Source organism: Spermophilus citellus (assembly GCF_964194105.1).
Source record: "Spermophilus citellus genome assembly, chromosome: 9".
Taxonomy (NCBI): Eukaryota; Metazoa; Chordata; class Mammalia; order Rodentia; family Sciuridae; genus Spermophilus; species Spermophilus citellus.
Window position 1 is genome coordinate 100,006,255 of NC_138191.1, and position 18,112 is coordinate 100,024,366.

The 18,112-nt window shown below is 34.0% G+C and overlaps 1 protein-coding gene across 2 annotated transcripts in view; it reads left to right on the forward strand.

Moving 5' to 3' along the window:
• The window catches only part of FAF1 (Fas associated factor 1), a 401,623-nt gene that overhangs the window by 302,130 nt on the left and 81,381 nt on the right, over nucleotides 1-18,112 (forward strand). For both annotated transcript variants that reach the window (XM_081307503.1, XM_081307502.1), the window contains one exon: nucleotides 17,667-17,803. In XM_081307503.1, coding sequence (XP_081163629.1) covers nucleotides 17,667-17,803 — 137 coding nt within the window. The remainder of the gene's footprint in view (nucleotides 1-17,666; nucleotides 17,804-18,112) is intronic.

The window sequence follows — 18,112 nt, forward strand, 5'->3', positions numbered from 1 at the left end:
ATTCCTAGAATTTTAAGATAATTGCCATACTTATTCAAAGTTCACTTCTGTTCACATTAAAAATCAAGAACTATTTTAAGCTGTGTTCCATTTTCTATATTAAAGTAACAAAACAATATAACTCTTTTTGATGTACAGTTCCATCATTATCACTGTTAAGAAATAGGAAACATTTTTAAACACAAGATTAGCGTTTTATTAGAGTGTCATATTCCCAAAAAGAGAGTAAAAGTGGGTCTCCTTTGATACATGAAACTAACAGAATTAGGCTGATTTATTGCCAAAAATGAATGGTTTAGCTTAGCCACAATTTTCTTATCAGGTGTCATAAATTCATCTGAATAAAATTATCTAATTGGGTTTCTTGCTGTATGATCTTTCTTGGAATTTTATAAACCACATTTATCCAAAGGTATTTATCATGAAAATCTATTGCATCATTTATTTGATTCTTTTAACTTTAACTAACCTCAAACTTTCATTCTCATTTTACAGAAGACTGCTTGTGTTAATATTTGTCTATCATTGGGCTACATATAAAAAATTACTACATATCAAAAAATGATGTGCCATCATTTTCATAACTAGAGAGCTGAAATGAGGAAATACAGAAGTACAGAAATGAGGAAATGAGGAAAGTACTGAAATGAGGAAATACAGAAGTCTAGGCATCAAAAACAAGATTATAGGGGCTGGGGTTGTGGCTCAGTGGTAGAGCGCTTGCCTAGCACATGTGAGGTACCAGGTTCAATCCTCAGCACCACATAAAAATAAATAAATAAAATAAAGGTATTGTGTCCAAATACAACTAAAAAATAAATTAAAAAAAATAAGATTGTAGCCCTGGCTTTTTAACTGTTTTCTTTATAACTGATGTAATAATAGTTTTTGAATAAATTTATGGCAGATAGTTTTTCTTGTCCCATCTTGGCTATCCTAGTTCTGACAAATCATGTAAATGTAGAGGGACCTGGATCTGTAAGCTATTTAACTTGTATGCTTCCCTAGTGGTTTCTAGGACTACCACCTGATGTTATACCTCTAGACACTGATGTCCAAGATGGGAAGGATCTTGCTGATCAAATATTTTTGCTTAAGGTATATTCTAATTAAGGCTACAGAAACATTAATCCTCCAAGCACAATTTACTGTGAATCTCTGGTGTGTAGAAGATAAATGAAGGATATTGAACTCATGTGAATGCTTTGGTGAAGTTACCAGGATATTAATATCACTTGCTATTATAAATTAAATTCTAGGAGAAAGAAACTCAGAATTTATCAAATAAATATATACATCCAATTCCATCTAAGAATGCTGCTTATAATTTCAGTGTTGCATATTTAAATGGAATTTCTTTAAAAATTCCATGGTTTTGTTGACAGCTGTGTCGATGGATTTCAGGGCCATTCTTTCTTAAAGTCATAGGATGAAAACCCTAGGTTGTATTAAGAGGTGCTAGAGGGTATAATTTCTTAACTGTTCATTTTACTAATGAACCTGATAGAAGGATATACCTATAAATGAAAGAGATAGAAACAGGTAATAGTAAGCAAGGGGACCTTGCAAAATCACTCCTGGGCATGACTAAAAAATATTTTAAGAAAGTTTTTACATTTCTTCACATTTATTCATTGAGTAAATATTTACTGAATATTTAGTATAAACCAGGAATGGTGCTAAGAACTGAGGATGAAAAGTTGAGCAAGACAATCCTAACTCTCAAAGCACTGATAGTCTAGTAATCAAGGCAAACAAAAGTAGCACTAGGCACAGTGGCACACACCTGTAATCCTAGCAATTCAGGAGGTTGAAGCAGGGTTGCAAGTTTAAGGCTAGCCTCAGAAAACCATGACTCAAAATTTAAAAAATAATTTTAAAAGTCACACAAAAGAGATAATATATAATGTATGTGAAAGTGCTTCAGGAGTAAACCCCATAGGAAATTGTTACGCATAAGGGAGTCAGAGAAGGACTTTAAAGAGATGACACACAGAAAAATGTGAATAGAATTTTACTTTTTCTATTCAAAAATTTTTGTATTAGTAGCATTCCTAGTCTATTAGGTTGTGGCTTTTTTATTCTTTACAAAGAGTATTGGTATTATTTAAAGCATCATAATTAAGTATCTGGAATGAAGGGTCAGTGCTTGAGATAATTGTTGAGGAAAGAAAGATGGAAGGGAACTGGCAACTAATGTAATCCTGTATGGTCTGAACCAGATTGAGGATTAAGCCAATCAACTGGGAGGGACAGATCCAAAAAAGTTTTGTTATTGATCCATCCCAGTATTGGCATATGCTTACAAGCAGTTGGTGGAACAGAGATCAAATATCTTTTGGATGCATAACACGTAGAAAACCATCATGGTTTAACTAAAACAATAAAAATATTTTGAGTACAATGTACTCTTAGTGAATTAGTACTTAGCTGTGAAAGGATAATTTCTTAAAATTCAGGACAAATATCACTACCTAGAAGCCTTGGCTTTCCTCATCTTCCACTTCAGTCTGGGTTCAAAATGCACTTTCTATGTGTTCCCATAATATTCCTATAGTAGCTTGTTTTAATAGCACTCATTACAGTGTACAGTTATTGGTTATCTACCTACAAAGTTGTCAGCTCCCTAAGGGTGGTATATCTATAATCTTATACATTACATAATGCCTTTTAAAAATTAAATACTGGGACTGGGCTGTGGCTCAGTGGTAGAGCACTCACCTAGCACATGTGAGGCATTGGGTTAGATCCTCAGTACCACACAAACAAAAAAAAATACCTAAACAAAATAAAGGTATTATGTCCATCTACAACTAAAAATATAATAATAATTTTTAAAAATTAAGTACCAAATTGGTAATAAATAATCTGTATCAAGCTTATTGTGAAAGCAATGGAAATTAAGCTTGGGTAATGGCAAGAGCATTGGTCCTCTAACTGTGTCATCTTCCTCTGTAACTACTAATAGGACTAATAAAACTACAGCTTTTGTTTCCTTGCATAATGAACTTAAAATGTCCAGGCTGAATACTTTGTCTTCTGCAGGCCCTAAAGGGGTCCTAAAATATCATGGCCTATACCTAGGGCCATACATACCTCGAGACTATCTGAAAAAGGGATTGAATTCCAACCTACTTGAGTTCATTTAAGGATTCCAGAGTTTCCTGCACAGACTTTGCCAAGTCTCTGTGCTATCCCAAAAGTAATCCCAAGTTGAGCCATTGTCAGATGGTACTGAATCTTCTGAAGTGGTGATGGCAGTGATTAAAATAAACATGTTCATGGAATCAGCATGCTTGCCTGGTTATTTCATAAGATATGCCAAGTAATCAGGCACATTCCATTTGGGCACCATCAACATTAACTATAAATAATACTGTGTAACTACCAGCATAGTAAGTGTTAAGTTGCTTTCATCTATTAAAAATATTTGGACACATATCACATGCATTGAAACATTGCCTTCCATGATGAGTGGGTTCTTGGCTAAGTTACTTTATCAAGGAAGGTTAGAGTAGATCAGCATTGACCTGTAATAAGTGCATTAGTGGTTATCTCTTGTTCTGACTAGAAGGGCCCACAAGGCAAATATAGGTGCTTGTATAAATGATCTAATTCCAGAAGACTTAAAATTAAACATTGACTTTGACTAGGATAGTGGCATCTGGGTAATCAGCCATCTATGAGTACCAGTGTGTTAGTTGCTTAAGTGCAAGTTCCTGAGGTAAAAATGTTGTATGTGCTACAAAATGGTTAAATCAGGCTTTGCAGTATTCAGAGTAACTGTTAAGAGTTACTCTGATAGTGCCCAGGTTACACAGGTTGCACAGGTTGCATGATATATATATATATATATATATATATATATATATATATATATATATATATATATATATATAATTCATCATTAATACCAATGTTCACAAGATAATTCTATTGCCTGTGGCTTTTAGCTTTTGAACTTAATGCCCTTGGCTGCTGTATTTAAGGTTACTGCAAACTTCCTCTACTGTGCTAACAGGTACTTGTTAGCTTTAATGTTCAAGTAATAATTTTCCACATAATCTTTGGCAAGAGTTAATTAACTTAAAGCATGTATTATCACTAGGCCATCTTCATCTGTACTTTCCGTCTTAGTAATTAGCCATATTCACAGTGGCTTACCCATAATTCCTGACCACTCAGTGGTTCATGCCTGGCTGAAGCCTAGCTGACCATGTTAGCCTAACCCCACACTTCCATTTGATCCAGCAAATATAGCCCAGGTGTGGGGTCTACATGGGAGACACTAGGAGTGTTAATTTCCAGCTGCTACCCTAAGAGCAAATATGTATTCTACAGAGGAGAGCAGATAAAACAGATGAACATGTTGTGGTCAGGGTACTAAGACTTCCAGAGAGCCTTCTTGCCAGATGTCCATATAATTTTCTCCAACTTCTTTATTCCTTTTGTGCAACATTTTCCTTCCAGTACTTTTAAAGGAAGTGCATTGCCATCCTAAACATCCCAGGTCAAGGGCTTAATTAATGCTTTAAAATAAAGGTTCCAAAACACCAGGAGAGTTTGTCATTTTCTCTCTGGTTTGTTTTGTGAAGAGGGAGGAGAGAAGGTGAGGAGGAACCCCTCCTGTTCCATGATTACATCCTACCCACTCATTTTCTCCTTTTCTCCTCTGCTTTTGATTTTTAGTGGCCGTCTTAACAGAATGTCAAGATCAATTTGCAGCATGGTTTAACTCAAGGTTTGCGTTCTGCCAGCAGCAATTGTCCCTGCAAACAATGCCGTGTGTTCTTGTAACTTCAGAAGCTTTTAGAAGGATCATGGCAAGGGCAGCATCTAATGACTTTATTAGTGTAGGGTTTCAAAATGGGCTCAGTAATTGTTCATATCTCTTTGTCAGCAAGTCATAATTACTGCTCAGCATTGTCCAGTATTACACTTGTGAATAGTTTCCTAATAGTACTGAAAGGAAGGGAAAGGGGGAATGGATAAAAGGTGATGGCCTCTTAAGATTGAGAACAAACCAATCTCTATGTAGATGATGGCTAAACTGTTTATAATACATTCTTCTCTCTTTAAAATAGATAATCCTTTTAAAATGTCCTTCAAGATAATTTAAAATTACCAGTTTACAAGCTTCCCTCCTCCCCTCTGATCTGGACATTTCCCACATTTCTACCTACTTCTACATGTATAACTGCCTGACAGTAAGTGCATTGAATCTGGTTCAAAGCATTTGGGTGGGGATATTTTTCTACATATTCATCTACCTAATGCTATTTAGGAAATATGCATTTAACTCAGATACAGTTGTCAATAAACAGTATATATGAAAACTGTTGTTTAGAAAGAATAATACAAAGGTGATACTATTGACAAGCCAGTTCAAAGAACATTATAAATTTTTTTCAAATCCTATTTTTCTCATGCACTATATTATTATCTAGTTGGTATTTCTGCTAAGCACTGTGTGCTTCGAATATTCTAGGTATCATGATTATAAGAATCACAGCATTTCAAAAAATTTTCACTATGTCACATTGCCTGAAATCTGAGTGTGACACCAAGCCTTGGGACCTTTATGATCTATTGCCACATCTTTTTCTGTTCTCTAACTCCATGTGGTGTAATTGTAAAGTTATGTACAAATTGTCAATCCCAATACCTAATCATCTTGTACTTTAGAATATATACATTCAATTAAAAAAACAATATGGTTGTGAGATGTAGTTGATCCACTATTTATATAGGTTTCAAAATGTAAAGCAAATGAAACAAATTCCCAGAATAAGATATTTATAAACTGAAATATCTTAAAACATATGTGTTCCATCAGGTCTTTTGCTTTTCTTATTGTATGAAATTGAAAAGGTCTCCAAAATTTGTATTTTTAACTGCTGTGTCATTATTAATAATTTTTATATTCATGGGTGCTTCTGAAGAATTTTTAACTAATCATAACACCTATGCCATTTAAATTAGTAGTACATTTTTCCTCTTCCATAAATACTAGTAGTAAAGCAGAAAAATTAATATTATAATAAAAATTATAAAATAAACAGATTTGTTCTGTGATTTTAAAATTACTTGTGGAACAAGATGTGGTGGCACATACCTGTAATCCCAGCAACTCAGGAGGCTGAGTCATGAGGATTACAAGTTCAAGGCCAGTCCCAGCAGCTTAAGGAAAACCCTCAACAACTTGGTGAGACACAGTCTCAAAAAATATAAAGGGCTAGGGATGTAGCGCCTCTGGCTTCAATCTCCAGTAACACAGAAAAAGAAAGAGAAAGAAAGAAAATCAATGTGGAAACTGGATCCTTTGACATTTTGTCCAGTATCTGCCTATCAGTCTGCATAGACACTCAAGGTTTTATGTCAACAGTCTTAACGATCTGTTCTGCCAAAAAGTGGATAAGTTTCTATTAGACTGGAATTGGGGAATAAAATGGAATCCTGCTTCTTCTAAGTTTAGATAACTCATTAGGGAATAGATTTGGTGTCCTTTTCTCAAGCATATTTTTTTTAAGGAGACAAGAGAATTTTTTAATATTTATTTTTTAGTTTTCCGTGGACACAACACCTTTATTTTATTTTTTTATGTGGTGCTGAGGATTGAACCCAGCACCCCGCACATGCCAGGCAAGTGCGCTACCACTTGAGCCACATCCCCAGCCCACAAGCATATTTTTTATGATTCTGAACTTGATAGCATTAAGTAATAGAAAAGAGTGATAGTTTTGTATTGTTCACAAACGAAGCATAAACTATAGAACTTTTTTAAAAAGCCATCTATTACTTTACTATTGGCTAACTCAGTCTGTAGTCATAGAAAAAATTTAAAGAATCCAAACTAGGCTGTGTGTGTGTGTGTGTGTGTGTGTGTGTGTGTGTGTGTGTGTATGAGTTACTATGAGCAAAGTTCTGTTAGGCATATAAGAGAAGTGTAAGATGAGAGTTACATCTTATTGGGAATTAAACACATCCTTAGCAGCACAATTTGCAGCCATGTGGACCTTTCTCTCCATAATATGCTTGACAGACATTGCTCCAATCTCTGCCTAAATATTAGAGAGAACAGTGTTTGAGGAGCTGGTCTAAAAGCTGGACAGTTCTTTGCTATAGTTCTTCTTCTATAGAGGCCTTCCACAACTTTCTTGGTTTTGGTTCTAGTTTTGTATTTATCTGAAATAAGCCTAACTTATCTCCTAATATTACATTCCACTGTCAATTTCCCTATAGCTCTCCTTTGCTCATTTTCCCTGCATTTTCTTACCAAATACAATTAATTCTTTTCACTGTTATTTATAAAATAGTCTCCTGTAAATGTGCAAGGATTCAACATAGTGTTCCAGAGGTTTGTTTGGTACTATGTACAAACTATTCTGGAATTTAATTATTGGTTTCTGTCAAACTCCGGAAGTCAACTGAAACCCCCTACTTGTTTTTCAAACTTGAATTGATAATAAGCCATATATCTGCAATTTGCTACTAATGCAATTAATTGAAAAGATCTTTGGGGGGGGGGTACAAATTCTATTAACTTTCACAAATTTATCACTCACCTTAACTTCTTGTTTCTACTCTTTGATAATCCTCTTAGTTCCTAGATATGTGTAACTCCAGAAAATTTTTCTGTAGTTACCAATGGAAACTATACCACCGCATATATTTTTATGTAAAACATCTGATTCTGACCACTTCTTCCTAGTAGTCCCACTCATTCAAATATAATAAGTACTTGTTTTTTAAATCTTCCTGTAGTCTCCAGTCTGTTACTCTACCACTTTCTCTCACTCTACCCAACCTTTCTGTCTGTAATTTTTATTTCCCTCTTTGTCCTATGTAGATTTTGAGAGTCATCATTATCAATTCCTGGTGATATTTTAAACTCCATTCAATATATTCACTTTGTTGGACCCACTTATTTGCCTTCCCTTTGCCTTTGTGGTTAAACACTTCTGGAGAAAATCATACTAACTAGTGAGCATACAGTAATGCTAGGTAAGCCTACTAGGATTCTCTAGTTAAGTCTTTCTTCCTGGGTGAGATCTCTAGATGATACCACATATTTATCAAAAACATCACACACCTCTCTACTCCCTTTCAAAGCTGCCCTCACTAGTTGTTTAAGAAACAGAAGTCATCAGAAGGACAAATGATGTCATTTGTCCTTTAGGTCTCAGTGTAAATATCCCCTCTTGAGAAAAGTCTGATGAACCTTTCTAAAGGTGGCTTTCCCACCATCATTCTTGTTCATAGCACCCTCCTTGAGCTTTCCATAAGACATCAGTTTTACATATTTTTAAATTAATTTTCTAATTCTTCCACTAAAATATAAGCTTCATAAGAGCAAAAGTTGTGTGTTCACTTTTCTTTCTTATTACAAGGCTCAATATTATTTGTTGGATATTGTAAGAATGAAGGATAGCATAATGGTTAAGAATATGAATGAACTTTCAGTTTACCCAGACCAAGATTCAAATCCTAGCTATGCCACTAGGACACTGTAATGACCTTGAATGAGTCGAATAAAACCTCTGAGATAAGCTTTACATGTTATAAAATGGAAATAAAACCACATTCCTTAGAGTTTTTATTATAATTAAATGGTATAATTGATTAAAAACAGTAAGTGTTCAGTGCATTTACTTATACATATATATTTGATTTCCTTATCTCACATATGAAAATGTTGACAGGACAAAGCCAAATAGTTAACTATTTGAGACAACACTCAGTTTGGTAGCACTTTATAGATTGAATTTCCTGGTAATTTAGTTTGTATTTCTGAATCTTATCCTAAAGGATCTTTTGAAACACCTCTTCACATGCCTCTCCAAAGTCCAGATTGTCAAAGTTTATTGAACATTCAGGAGTTCACAGTGTAATAATCTCGTGTTAGGCAAGCATGGTATGTTCTTCCTTTTTTGTTTGTATGTTTGTTTGTTTTTATGTTTTGAGGTACTGGTGATTGATCCAGAGGCACTCTACCACTGAGCTACATCCCCAACCCTTTTGATTTATTTAATTTTAAAATATTTTTTAGTTGTAAATGGACCTTTATTTTTTTATTTATATGCAGTGCTGAGAATTTAACTCAGTGCTTCATGCATGCTAGGCAAGTGCTCTACCACTGAGCTATAACCCCAGCCCCACTTTTCATTTTTTATTTTGAAACTTGCCCAGGCTGGGCTCAAACTCACAAATCTTCTGCCTCAGCCTCCCCAGTTGCTGGTATTATAAGTGTGCCATGACGATTTTGGTGTGTTTTTAGTGACCTATGCTACCTCCTATTCATCACTACTATGTTCTAAGTATTCATAAACAATTTGTCTAAACAACTTTTCTCAATCTTATAGGGACTAAGGGCAAATTTATTGGTAGGTGCTATTTGAAAATCAAGATATTTACATATTTGTCCCCAGATTAGGGGTGTGTATTTAGCATTAACATTTTTCCTACTTTTGAAAATGGATGTAATCACTATTCAAGAGTAAATAAATATCAATCAGAAAAATAAAAACAAATGAAAACCAATTAACAGTGGTAATAGTTGACTTATATTTTGGACCTAAACACCAAATTCAGCTCTGAAATTCTTGCAGTTAGAGAAAAAAAAGATGTCATAAGCATATACTCATTCATTCATCTGTTCATTTGATATACACTCATTATATTTCTCTTATGTGCCCTAGAGTTTACAGTTTGTCCTTTATACTTTTTATCATCTATTAATAGAAGTTTAACAGGTTCATTTTAAGATTTCCTGACACTGAATTAAAGGCTGAATTTTGTTGTGTGATTTTCTATTTGAGTGACATTAAGAAATGTAATAGACAATTATGTTACACAGAAGAAGTTTTTTGTATTAATCCCCTATAAAAGCAGAGAGCTTTGAATTAAGTCTGTTTTTTTCAGTAATGGTAATACTTTGGGGAGCTTAGGTGATATGGTCTTTATTCCTTTTTTGAAGATCTAACTTAAAACTGATATACAGCTTAGAGGAAAAGCCTACACAGTTAACATGTCCATTCAATGCTATCAAACATCAGCTGTCTCAAGTGAGCCTTTATCAAATCTTGCATGGAGCTTTGATGAGTGACTAAAGTGTAATATTGTGTGCTATTGGTCTTTTATTTTTTAAAGACTTTCCTCCTATGTATGACATTTCAACTAAGGCTGTCCTACTACTTTTTTTAGCCTATTAGAACGATAGGTCTTTTCAAATACTTACGGAAATTATTTATAAATGTCAGGGTTCTAAGAGAAACCAGCCAACCAAATGATGCTGAAAATGTTTTACATACTAAAATCATGAAGTCTCCAAATTTGGCAGCTGTAAAAAAATAATAGAACATGATAACATGTTATATGTTCTACCTTAGATCAGAACATCATTTTATGATAGTGCTGATACATACTCTAGAAGCTATAGACCAGTAAGCTTATTTTAAGAAACATTTTACCTTATATTTATTCTGTGGAGAGGAGAAACCAGATATGACTCTGAAGCACATAAAAGGGAGGAAAAAGAAGTAGTGTTTATGAATTCACAGACCAATTCCAAAATTACATATCGTTATCTATTATCTTCATTTATACATAAGAAAGCTGAAGTTCAGGAAGATTAAATTATCCAAAGGCACAACTAGTGAGTCAGGTTCATTTGACTCCAAAGTCTTTGTTCTTTCCACAAGACTATGGTTCTTGCAATAATTCCTACTTGCTCAATTATGTTAATATTTGGATATTTTCCACCTTCCTGAGTCAATGGGTAGTGACAGAATGAAATTTATATAAAAACTGCAGTTTCCTAAAAGTCAGAGGGAAGTTTAGAACTTGTGGGCCAACACCTGCTTGGTTCATTTGAGAGGCCAAATGAACTTGTGGGAAGAGAAGCACAGTGAAAGCTTTGGAGATCATGAAGATTCATCCAGAGTGTCTTTTTTTTTTCTTTTGCCAGTGGCAGTATTGGTGGTGGGTATGAACCCAAGGCCCAACTTGTCGTTTTTTTTTTTTTTTTTTTTAATGTGTGTGTGTCTCTGTCCTTGTTTTGTTTTGTTACTTTTTTATCGGTTCTTTGTAGTTATACATAACAATAGAATCTGTTTTGTTATAATTATACAAAATGGAATATATCTTATTCTAATTAGGACCTCATTCTTGTGGATGTATCTATCCTGTTGTGGGATTCACTAGTGTTTTCATATATATACATAGAAAAATTATGTCAGATTCATTCCACTATCTTTCCTTTTCCTAACCTCTCTTCTTCCCTCCATTCTTCTATGTCACTTAGTCTATTGAACTTCTTAATTAAACTGATTTCAGTAGTATTTGGAAGAGGAAAAGGAAAGTCTCATGGTCAACATTGTCATAGTGGAAATAAAGGTTACTGAAGCATAAACTGGCCCAGTTATGCAACACATGTATGTTAACTACTAGGAAATGTAGAGGTGAGAGTGGTTTCCTGTCTAGGAGCACTGCCTTGCTATATAAATTTCTCCCTGACTTCTAAGTTCTAATTCTCTTCTGTGTTTTCTCCAGAAATCTAAAACACTACATGTAGGCCCTAGTCATATACTAGCTTGAGTTTACTATTTGGGGACCTTGATTTACCAAAGCCAAAATATTCTTAGTCCCCTTAGGATACAAACCATAGCTCAACTCACATTTAGTAGGCTTTCATAAACATTTATTGATTGGTAAGAGTCAAAACACAGAAGAAATGTTAGGCATTAAATTTAATATATATTTGCTCTCCCCTGGAAAATGGATCTTCTATTTACATTGCTAGACAAAGAATTTCTGTATCTGATAAGAGATTGAATAACTGTTCTCTATTATCCTTCTCAACTACAATTCTAGGGTCTAGATATAAGGAAAATAAAGCATACCCTTATTTGGGGAAGTTTTCATGTACTTAAAATAATATTTATGTTCTTATTATAAGTCAAATAACCCTTATTTGAAAAGCTTAGGGCCAGAAGTATTTCACTTGTCAGAGTTTTTTGGATGGGGAGATATTTACATCCCTAATCCAAAATTCTAAAATCCAGAATGCTCCAAAATCTGAAGCTTTTTGAGTGCCAACAGGTTTTTGGATTTTCAAATTAGTCTTCTGAGGTGATCACTTTAAAAATGTTAAGGTCCACGGAAGCTCCATCACCTGAAATGTTTTGGGGATGACTTCTTTAAGAAATGCCTTCAGGGGGCTGGGGTTGTGGCTCAGCGGTAGAGCATTTGCCAAGTATGTGCGAGGCCCAGGTTCAATCCTCAGAACCACATAAAAATAAATAAAATAAAATAAAGTCATTGTGTCCAACTTTTTTTTTTTTTTTTAAAGGAAATGCCTCAGAAACAACTTCTAATCTTTACAAGGAAAATAGTCTTCTGTCATGAAAAGTGTTTCTAAAAAAGTGTGGCCATTAACCACTTACATCAAAATCTATTAAAAAGGCATTTTCCTGGACCTGACCCCTGGGGGATGGAGCTGAGGAATTTGCCTTTCAAATAAACTCCCTAGGTGATTCCTAGGCTACTAGAAGTTGAGGATCAATGCCTTTATGGTTAGTTTCTCCCATTTTAAATATATATATATATATTCCTGTTTTCATTAATTCAGTTTAAACCAAAAATCAAAGAACAAAGGGGCATATACCAGCCATGCTGAAGACCATTCTCAATGGGAATTTTCAGTTTCCAGAAAGAAACTGACAGTGGAATTTGAGGGGCATTCAGACTTGTGAATTTTTCCTAGTAAGGCAAAAAAAGGAGGTAAAGAGAATTGTGTATTAGCTAGGTGATCTCTAAACTCCTTTATCTTACATTCTGGTTTTTTGTTTTGTTTTTGTTTTGTTTTATTTGTCAATCTGCATAAATGTAACTGAACAAACATAAATGAATACATGTTGCTGGGTGTGTGGTGCATGCCTGTAATCACAGTGGCTCTGGAGGCTGAGGCAGGAGGATTTCAAGTTCAAAACCAGCCTCAGCAGCTTAGCAAGGCACTTAGCAACTCAGCAAAACCCTCTCTGAGTAAAATATAAAAAAAGGACTGGGGATGTGGCTTAGTGGTTGAGCAACCTGGGTTCAATCCTCGCTACAAAAAAAAAAAAAAATGAATACATGTAAATAGTGAGACTGCTGTGGCAAAAAACTGTTTGGTCTGTTTGAAAGGGAAGAAGCTTCTTAAACCAAGATGGCTTTTTTTAAAAAGTAGGCAAGCAGCTGCAGTTAAGGAAGTGCATACAAAATACTATTAAAATATTATTCAAACTGTTGGACAGTATGGGGGAAGTCCGTTAGCATTGTTTGGATTTGGAAATATATACATCCCTATTCCAAAATTTTAAAATCTGGAATGCTCAAAAATCTGAAGTTTTTTGAATTTATACATGAATTTTTTCTGCCCAGTAACCTCTCATTTGGGAGAAATGGTTCACACTTTATCAGAAAGATGTTGTTCAAGAATAAACAGTTATTTTGATATTGTTGGTTTTAAGTTAACTTTTTAAAATATAAATATATAAAAATAAAAGTGATTTTGGTGTTTTTGTTGTTGAGATACACACAAGAGTTTATTTGACAGAGATAACAAATAAAGGCCATCTCTCTATAGGAGAGAGAGGCTAAAGCCTTTTTTGTTGTTGTTTTATTGTGGTGTTGGGGATTGAACCCAGGGCCTTGGGCATGCAAGGCAAACACTCTACCAACTGAGCTATATCCCCAGCCCGTGATTTTTGTTTTATATTCACATTTAACTAAAGTTTTGTTGTATTGCACAGCTGAAGCATCTATAATTGTATTTTCTTATAATTTACTGTGCAAAAATCCCTCAGTGTAAACCTGAAGATTTCATTTTAATTGTGAAAGTAATGACAAAATTGTTAATTTTGCATGTAACAGTAATAAAATGGCTATAGTTTTAAGGCCTACCATATTTTGCACATAGGTATAAGTGTTTTTGGAATCTTGCCTTACTTCATTCTTACAAGATTATAGGTGTTTTAAAGACCGTGTTATTCCCATTTTATATGAGTCGCTTTAAACTTATGGAAATCATATCAAAGTGTAATAATCAGGAACCCATCAATAGAGTAGTGGCATTCTTATGCCCTCCATTTTAAAATCAAATGTTTCTTCTTTTACAATACCTAGTATATAATAGATAGATAATAAAGTGTTTATAAAATTTCAACTTCCTCTCCCTAAATTTCACATAATATATCTGTTTGCTAGGAAGTATAGCTTTGTTAAAGTATAATTATGACTTTGACTGAAAGAAACTAAACCATATCCTGTTTTGAATTAAAAGATTACTTTTTTCCCATATCTGATTTATTAGTAATCTTTGTTTCCATTAGCAAGGTAGGAAAAAAAGAATCTATGCTTCAGAGACAGAAAATTTTACTAATGATTAATATATTCTGGCCTTCAAATATTCTGTTTATTTTTCTCTGAAGTTTAGGTAAAAATCATGTATCTTATCGTCCTATTCTTGGTTTTCTAATGGCAAGAACTAGTGAATATAAAAGTGTACCTGATTTGTGATTAGCCATTTTCTTTCATTCATTTTTTCATTTCCTTTTTTCTTATTTCCCTTGTTCATGTTACCCCTTGGTTGTATGTTGAAAGAGTCAGAAAGAGAGGAACTAGGGACTGAACCCAGGGTTTTATGCATGTTAGGCAGGAGCACTACTGTTTAGCCACATTCCCAACTCATTTTATTCCTTTAGTGACAGCATCTATTCTATGTCTGGTCATTCTAACTTTCAGTTTCAGGGACTTAATGTGGCAGCTTCTTATTCCCTTCCTCAAATATGTCTGTGATGGGTAGATTATTTTATTCTTTTTTTTTATAGCAGTACTCAGAATTAAATCCAGGCCTTATATGTGCTAGACAACTACTCTGTCACTGAGCTACATCCCCAGAACTACTACTACTACTACTACTACTATTATTATTATTATTATTATTATTATTATTATTCTGCCACTGAGATACATCCCCAACATTGTTGGCGTCATCATCATCATCATTATTACTAATTGTATTTTGAGATAGGCAATCACTTAGTTGCCCAGATTGGCCACAAACTTGGAATCCTCCTGCCTCAGCCTCCCAAGTGGCTGGAATTACAGGTGTGCACCATCATGCCCAGCTAAATCCTATAATTGAAAGAGCCACTTCTCCTTGTTATGGATTAGTTGTCACTGATTACCTGTTTGCATTTGAGATTGCTGGAATCCAATGACTATAGATACCACTATCCCTTCATGATATATGACTCTACTGAATGCAAAGTCAGTTACAGTTGTGTTGACAGCTTTGGCCCTACCACTAGGTACATGGGCATACTTTTATCTGGTCAAAGGGAAGAAAATACCATAAATAGAAAAACTGTACTTTTTCTCTTAAAATGAGTTATTTTTCCCCTGGTTTTCTTCTGTTTTGAATGGAATTTTTTGCTGTTATTAATGTGCTGCTGTGGTGACTTTATGCTCCTCTTGGGAAGAAGCAGAGCTCCCAGCCATGAGAAAGAATGGATATCTGTGTGTGAAGTTCTTACTAATTATATAATTTCAAAGTAGGAACTTTGTAATTTCAAACATTCCATTGACCCTACAACCTCTCAATTGATCACAAATCTCAAATATGATTCAAATTTTAGGAAGATTAACTAGATTGATTAAAATTTAAGGTTTTTTATTATTATTTGAACAAAGTGTTAATTTAAGGCTATTCTCTGGTATCAGCTGAGTACACGATCTCTGTATATTTCTCAACTCCTTTCAAAAAGTTAGAATGACTTGCCAATCTTTGGTTCAAAAAAATGATTTTTTTAAGTTAATTGAATATCTATATATCTTTGAAGACTATACCTCTCTTGAATTTGCTTGCTCATTTTCACAAAAAGGAAGTTTGTGAAGTCACAGATTGTAGGCAAATATTTGATATCGCTTGGAGACTAGTGCTGTGATGGGTATCTACTATGTGATATTCACTTACTCCATTGGTGTGAAAGCAACAAGGACTTATTTTCTCCCTTTTGTAGTAAACGGCATTCCAACTGTTTTTGACATCTTTAATTTTAGAGGTTGCCAATGGTCAGATCAGGGTCAAGGCTGACTTCAAATATTTTAGTAAGAGGCAGAAAGGAAAATGAGATCCTAACTTGCTAGCCTCCTGATCTACACATCCCCATTGATGAGTTAAAGCTATATGGGTGTGAAATTTGGTATGGAGGCTTAGGCTGCTTGAGCACCTTTTATCCCATAATAGTTGTGGAATGTGAAGATTTGAATTTTCATGGGGGCACTGATATTTCATGGTTGACAATGGATTTCTTAAGGCCTTGTCATTTCAAATTGCCATGAGGTCTTGTTATTGCTGCTCCAAATGTGTATATGAACCTGCCTTTCAATGAACTTATTACAGTAGTGCTAACTTGTCTTGACACTCTTGCCAACAGTTCTAGTAGTCTTAAGAAGATCTACTTTCTGTAGTCACAGCATAGGTTTTATGGAGGATTCAGCCTAGTTTTTGGAGATGAATTTCTATAGACAGAAAATATATTGGCTTTAAAAATTAAGAGGTTTGATTCTGTTTTGAATTTGGATATCAAATGAATCTGAGCACATGACATTTTAATGTCGTTTGTCTTTTCAAATAGATTTACCTTCTAATGCATGTGACGACAGGACTTTGCTCATCAGCTAGAACATACATTTCAGAGGAGTTGTTACCTAAAATATTATCATAAGGCATAAGAAAACACACGATTTAAGTTGCCTTTCATGAACATAATTAAGAATTAATAAGCCAGTACCAGTGGCTAGTCCCCAGAATTTCCACTGTTTTGCCTTTTGTGACCTGTGTTATTAAAAGTCCATTATTTTTACAGACTTTATTAAATTGGATCTTATTAAAGCATTCTATATTTGCATTTGGTCTTTCATAATTCATTATTATTATGACATTTACTTTTTACCATCAGATCTGAAAACATATCATAAGCTACCCTTTTCTCTTGAAAGAAATGCTAATTTCAAACAGTCCTCTAATAGAAGAGAAAAGCTTTATCAGTTTTTTCATTTATTCCAGATCGTGTTAAGAATACTAATGCTAGACTTCGGTATGCTAATATCTCTGAGCTTTTTTGGCCAAAAGCTTAGAATTATTATTTTTATCCTATACTAAGTACAAAACTAGAAGATCTTCTAATATACTAGAGAATACACAATTCTTGAAGTGTAATTCTTGATTCTAAAGACTTGTGAAAATGTTGCTAAATTGTGTTTCTTAGAATCTTGCTAGTCAGTCTGTCTTGATACCATGCTATATTATTTGTTCTATTTAAGAAAGTCTGTCCTCTTGAAATTCATTTGATAGTTTTTTTCCTCATAGTTTTTAGGTAGTACAGCTTGTAATATTTTAGACTGAGAATCCTATGCTATCAGCCCCAGACAGCTTTTAGGGTGTACTTCCTGCTTTTCTATATGATAATCACTAAGATTTAGTTGAAAGTATAGCAAGATTTTATATATTGATAAAAGGTAAGCTAATTTTTACAGAACTAATAATAAGGGTTTTGTTAGAAGTACTAGTGAATTTATTAAACTCTGAAATGAAACTGACTTTGGATTTTGTCTCATTTAAGGTTTCTGACAATGTGTAACAGACACTTTGGCAGTGTTGTTGCACAAACCATTCGGACTCAAAAAACAGATCAGTTTCCACTTTTCCTGATTATTATGGGAAAGCGATCATCTAATGAAGTATTAAACATGATACAAGGTAAAGTTCCTGTCACAGCAAGAATAAAGTCTTCCCAAGTGATAGCCCTATAATTGTTACCCTTAAAGTTGATGATACTTATTTCTATTATTGAATATATTTGCGTTTTAAAATATAGAGTATCCTGAAAAAGAATATCTTCAAAGAGTTTGGGTGCTATAAAAAATGAAATATGCTGCATAAAATTTAGCAGAAACATCTGAATAAAACTGCACTCACTACCTTTTGTACATAGAATATTCAAGTTTTAAATGATCAGAATTGCTATATTCTCTAAATTAGCAATTAGATTATAATCATATGTCAAGT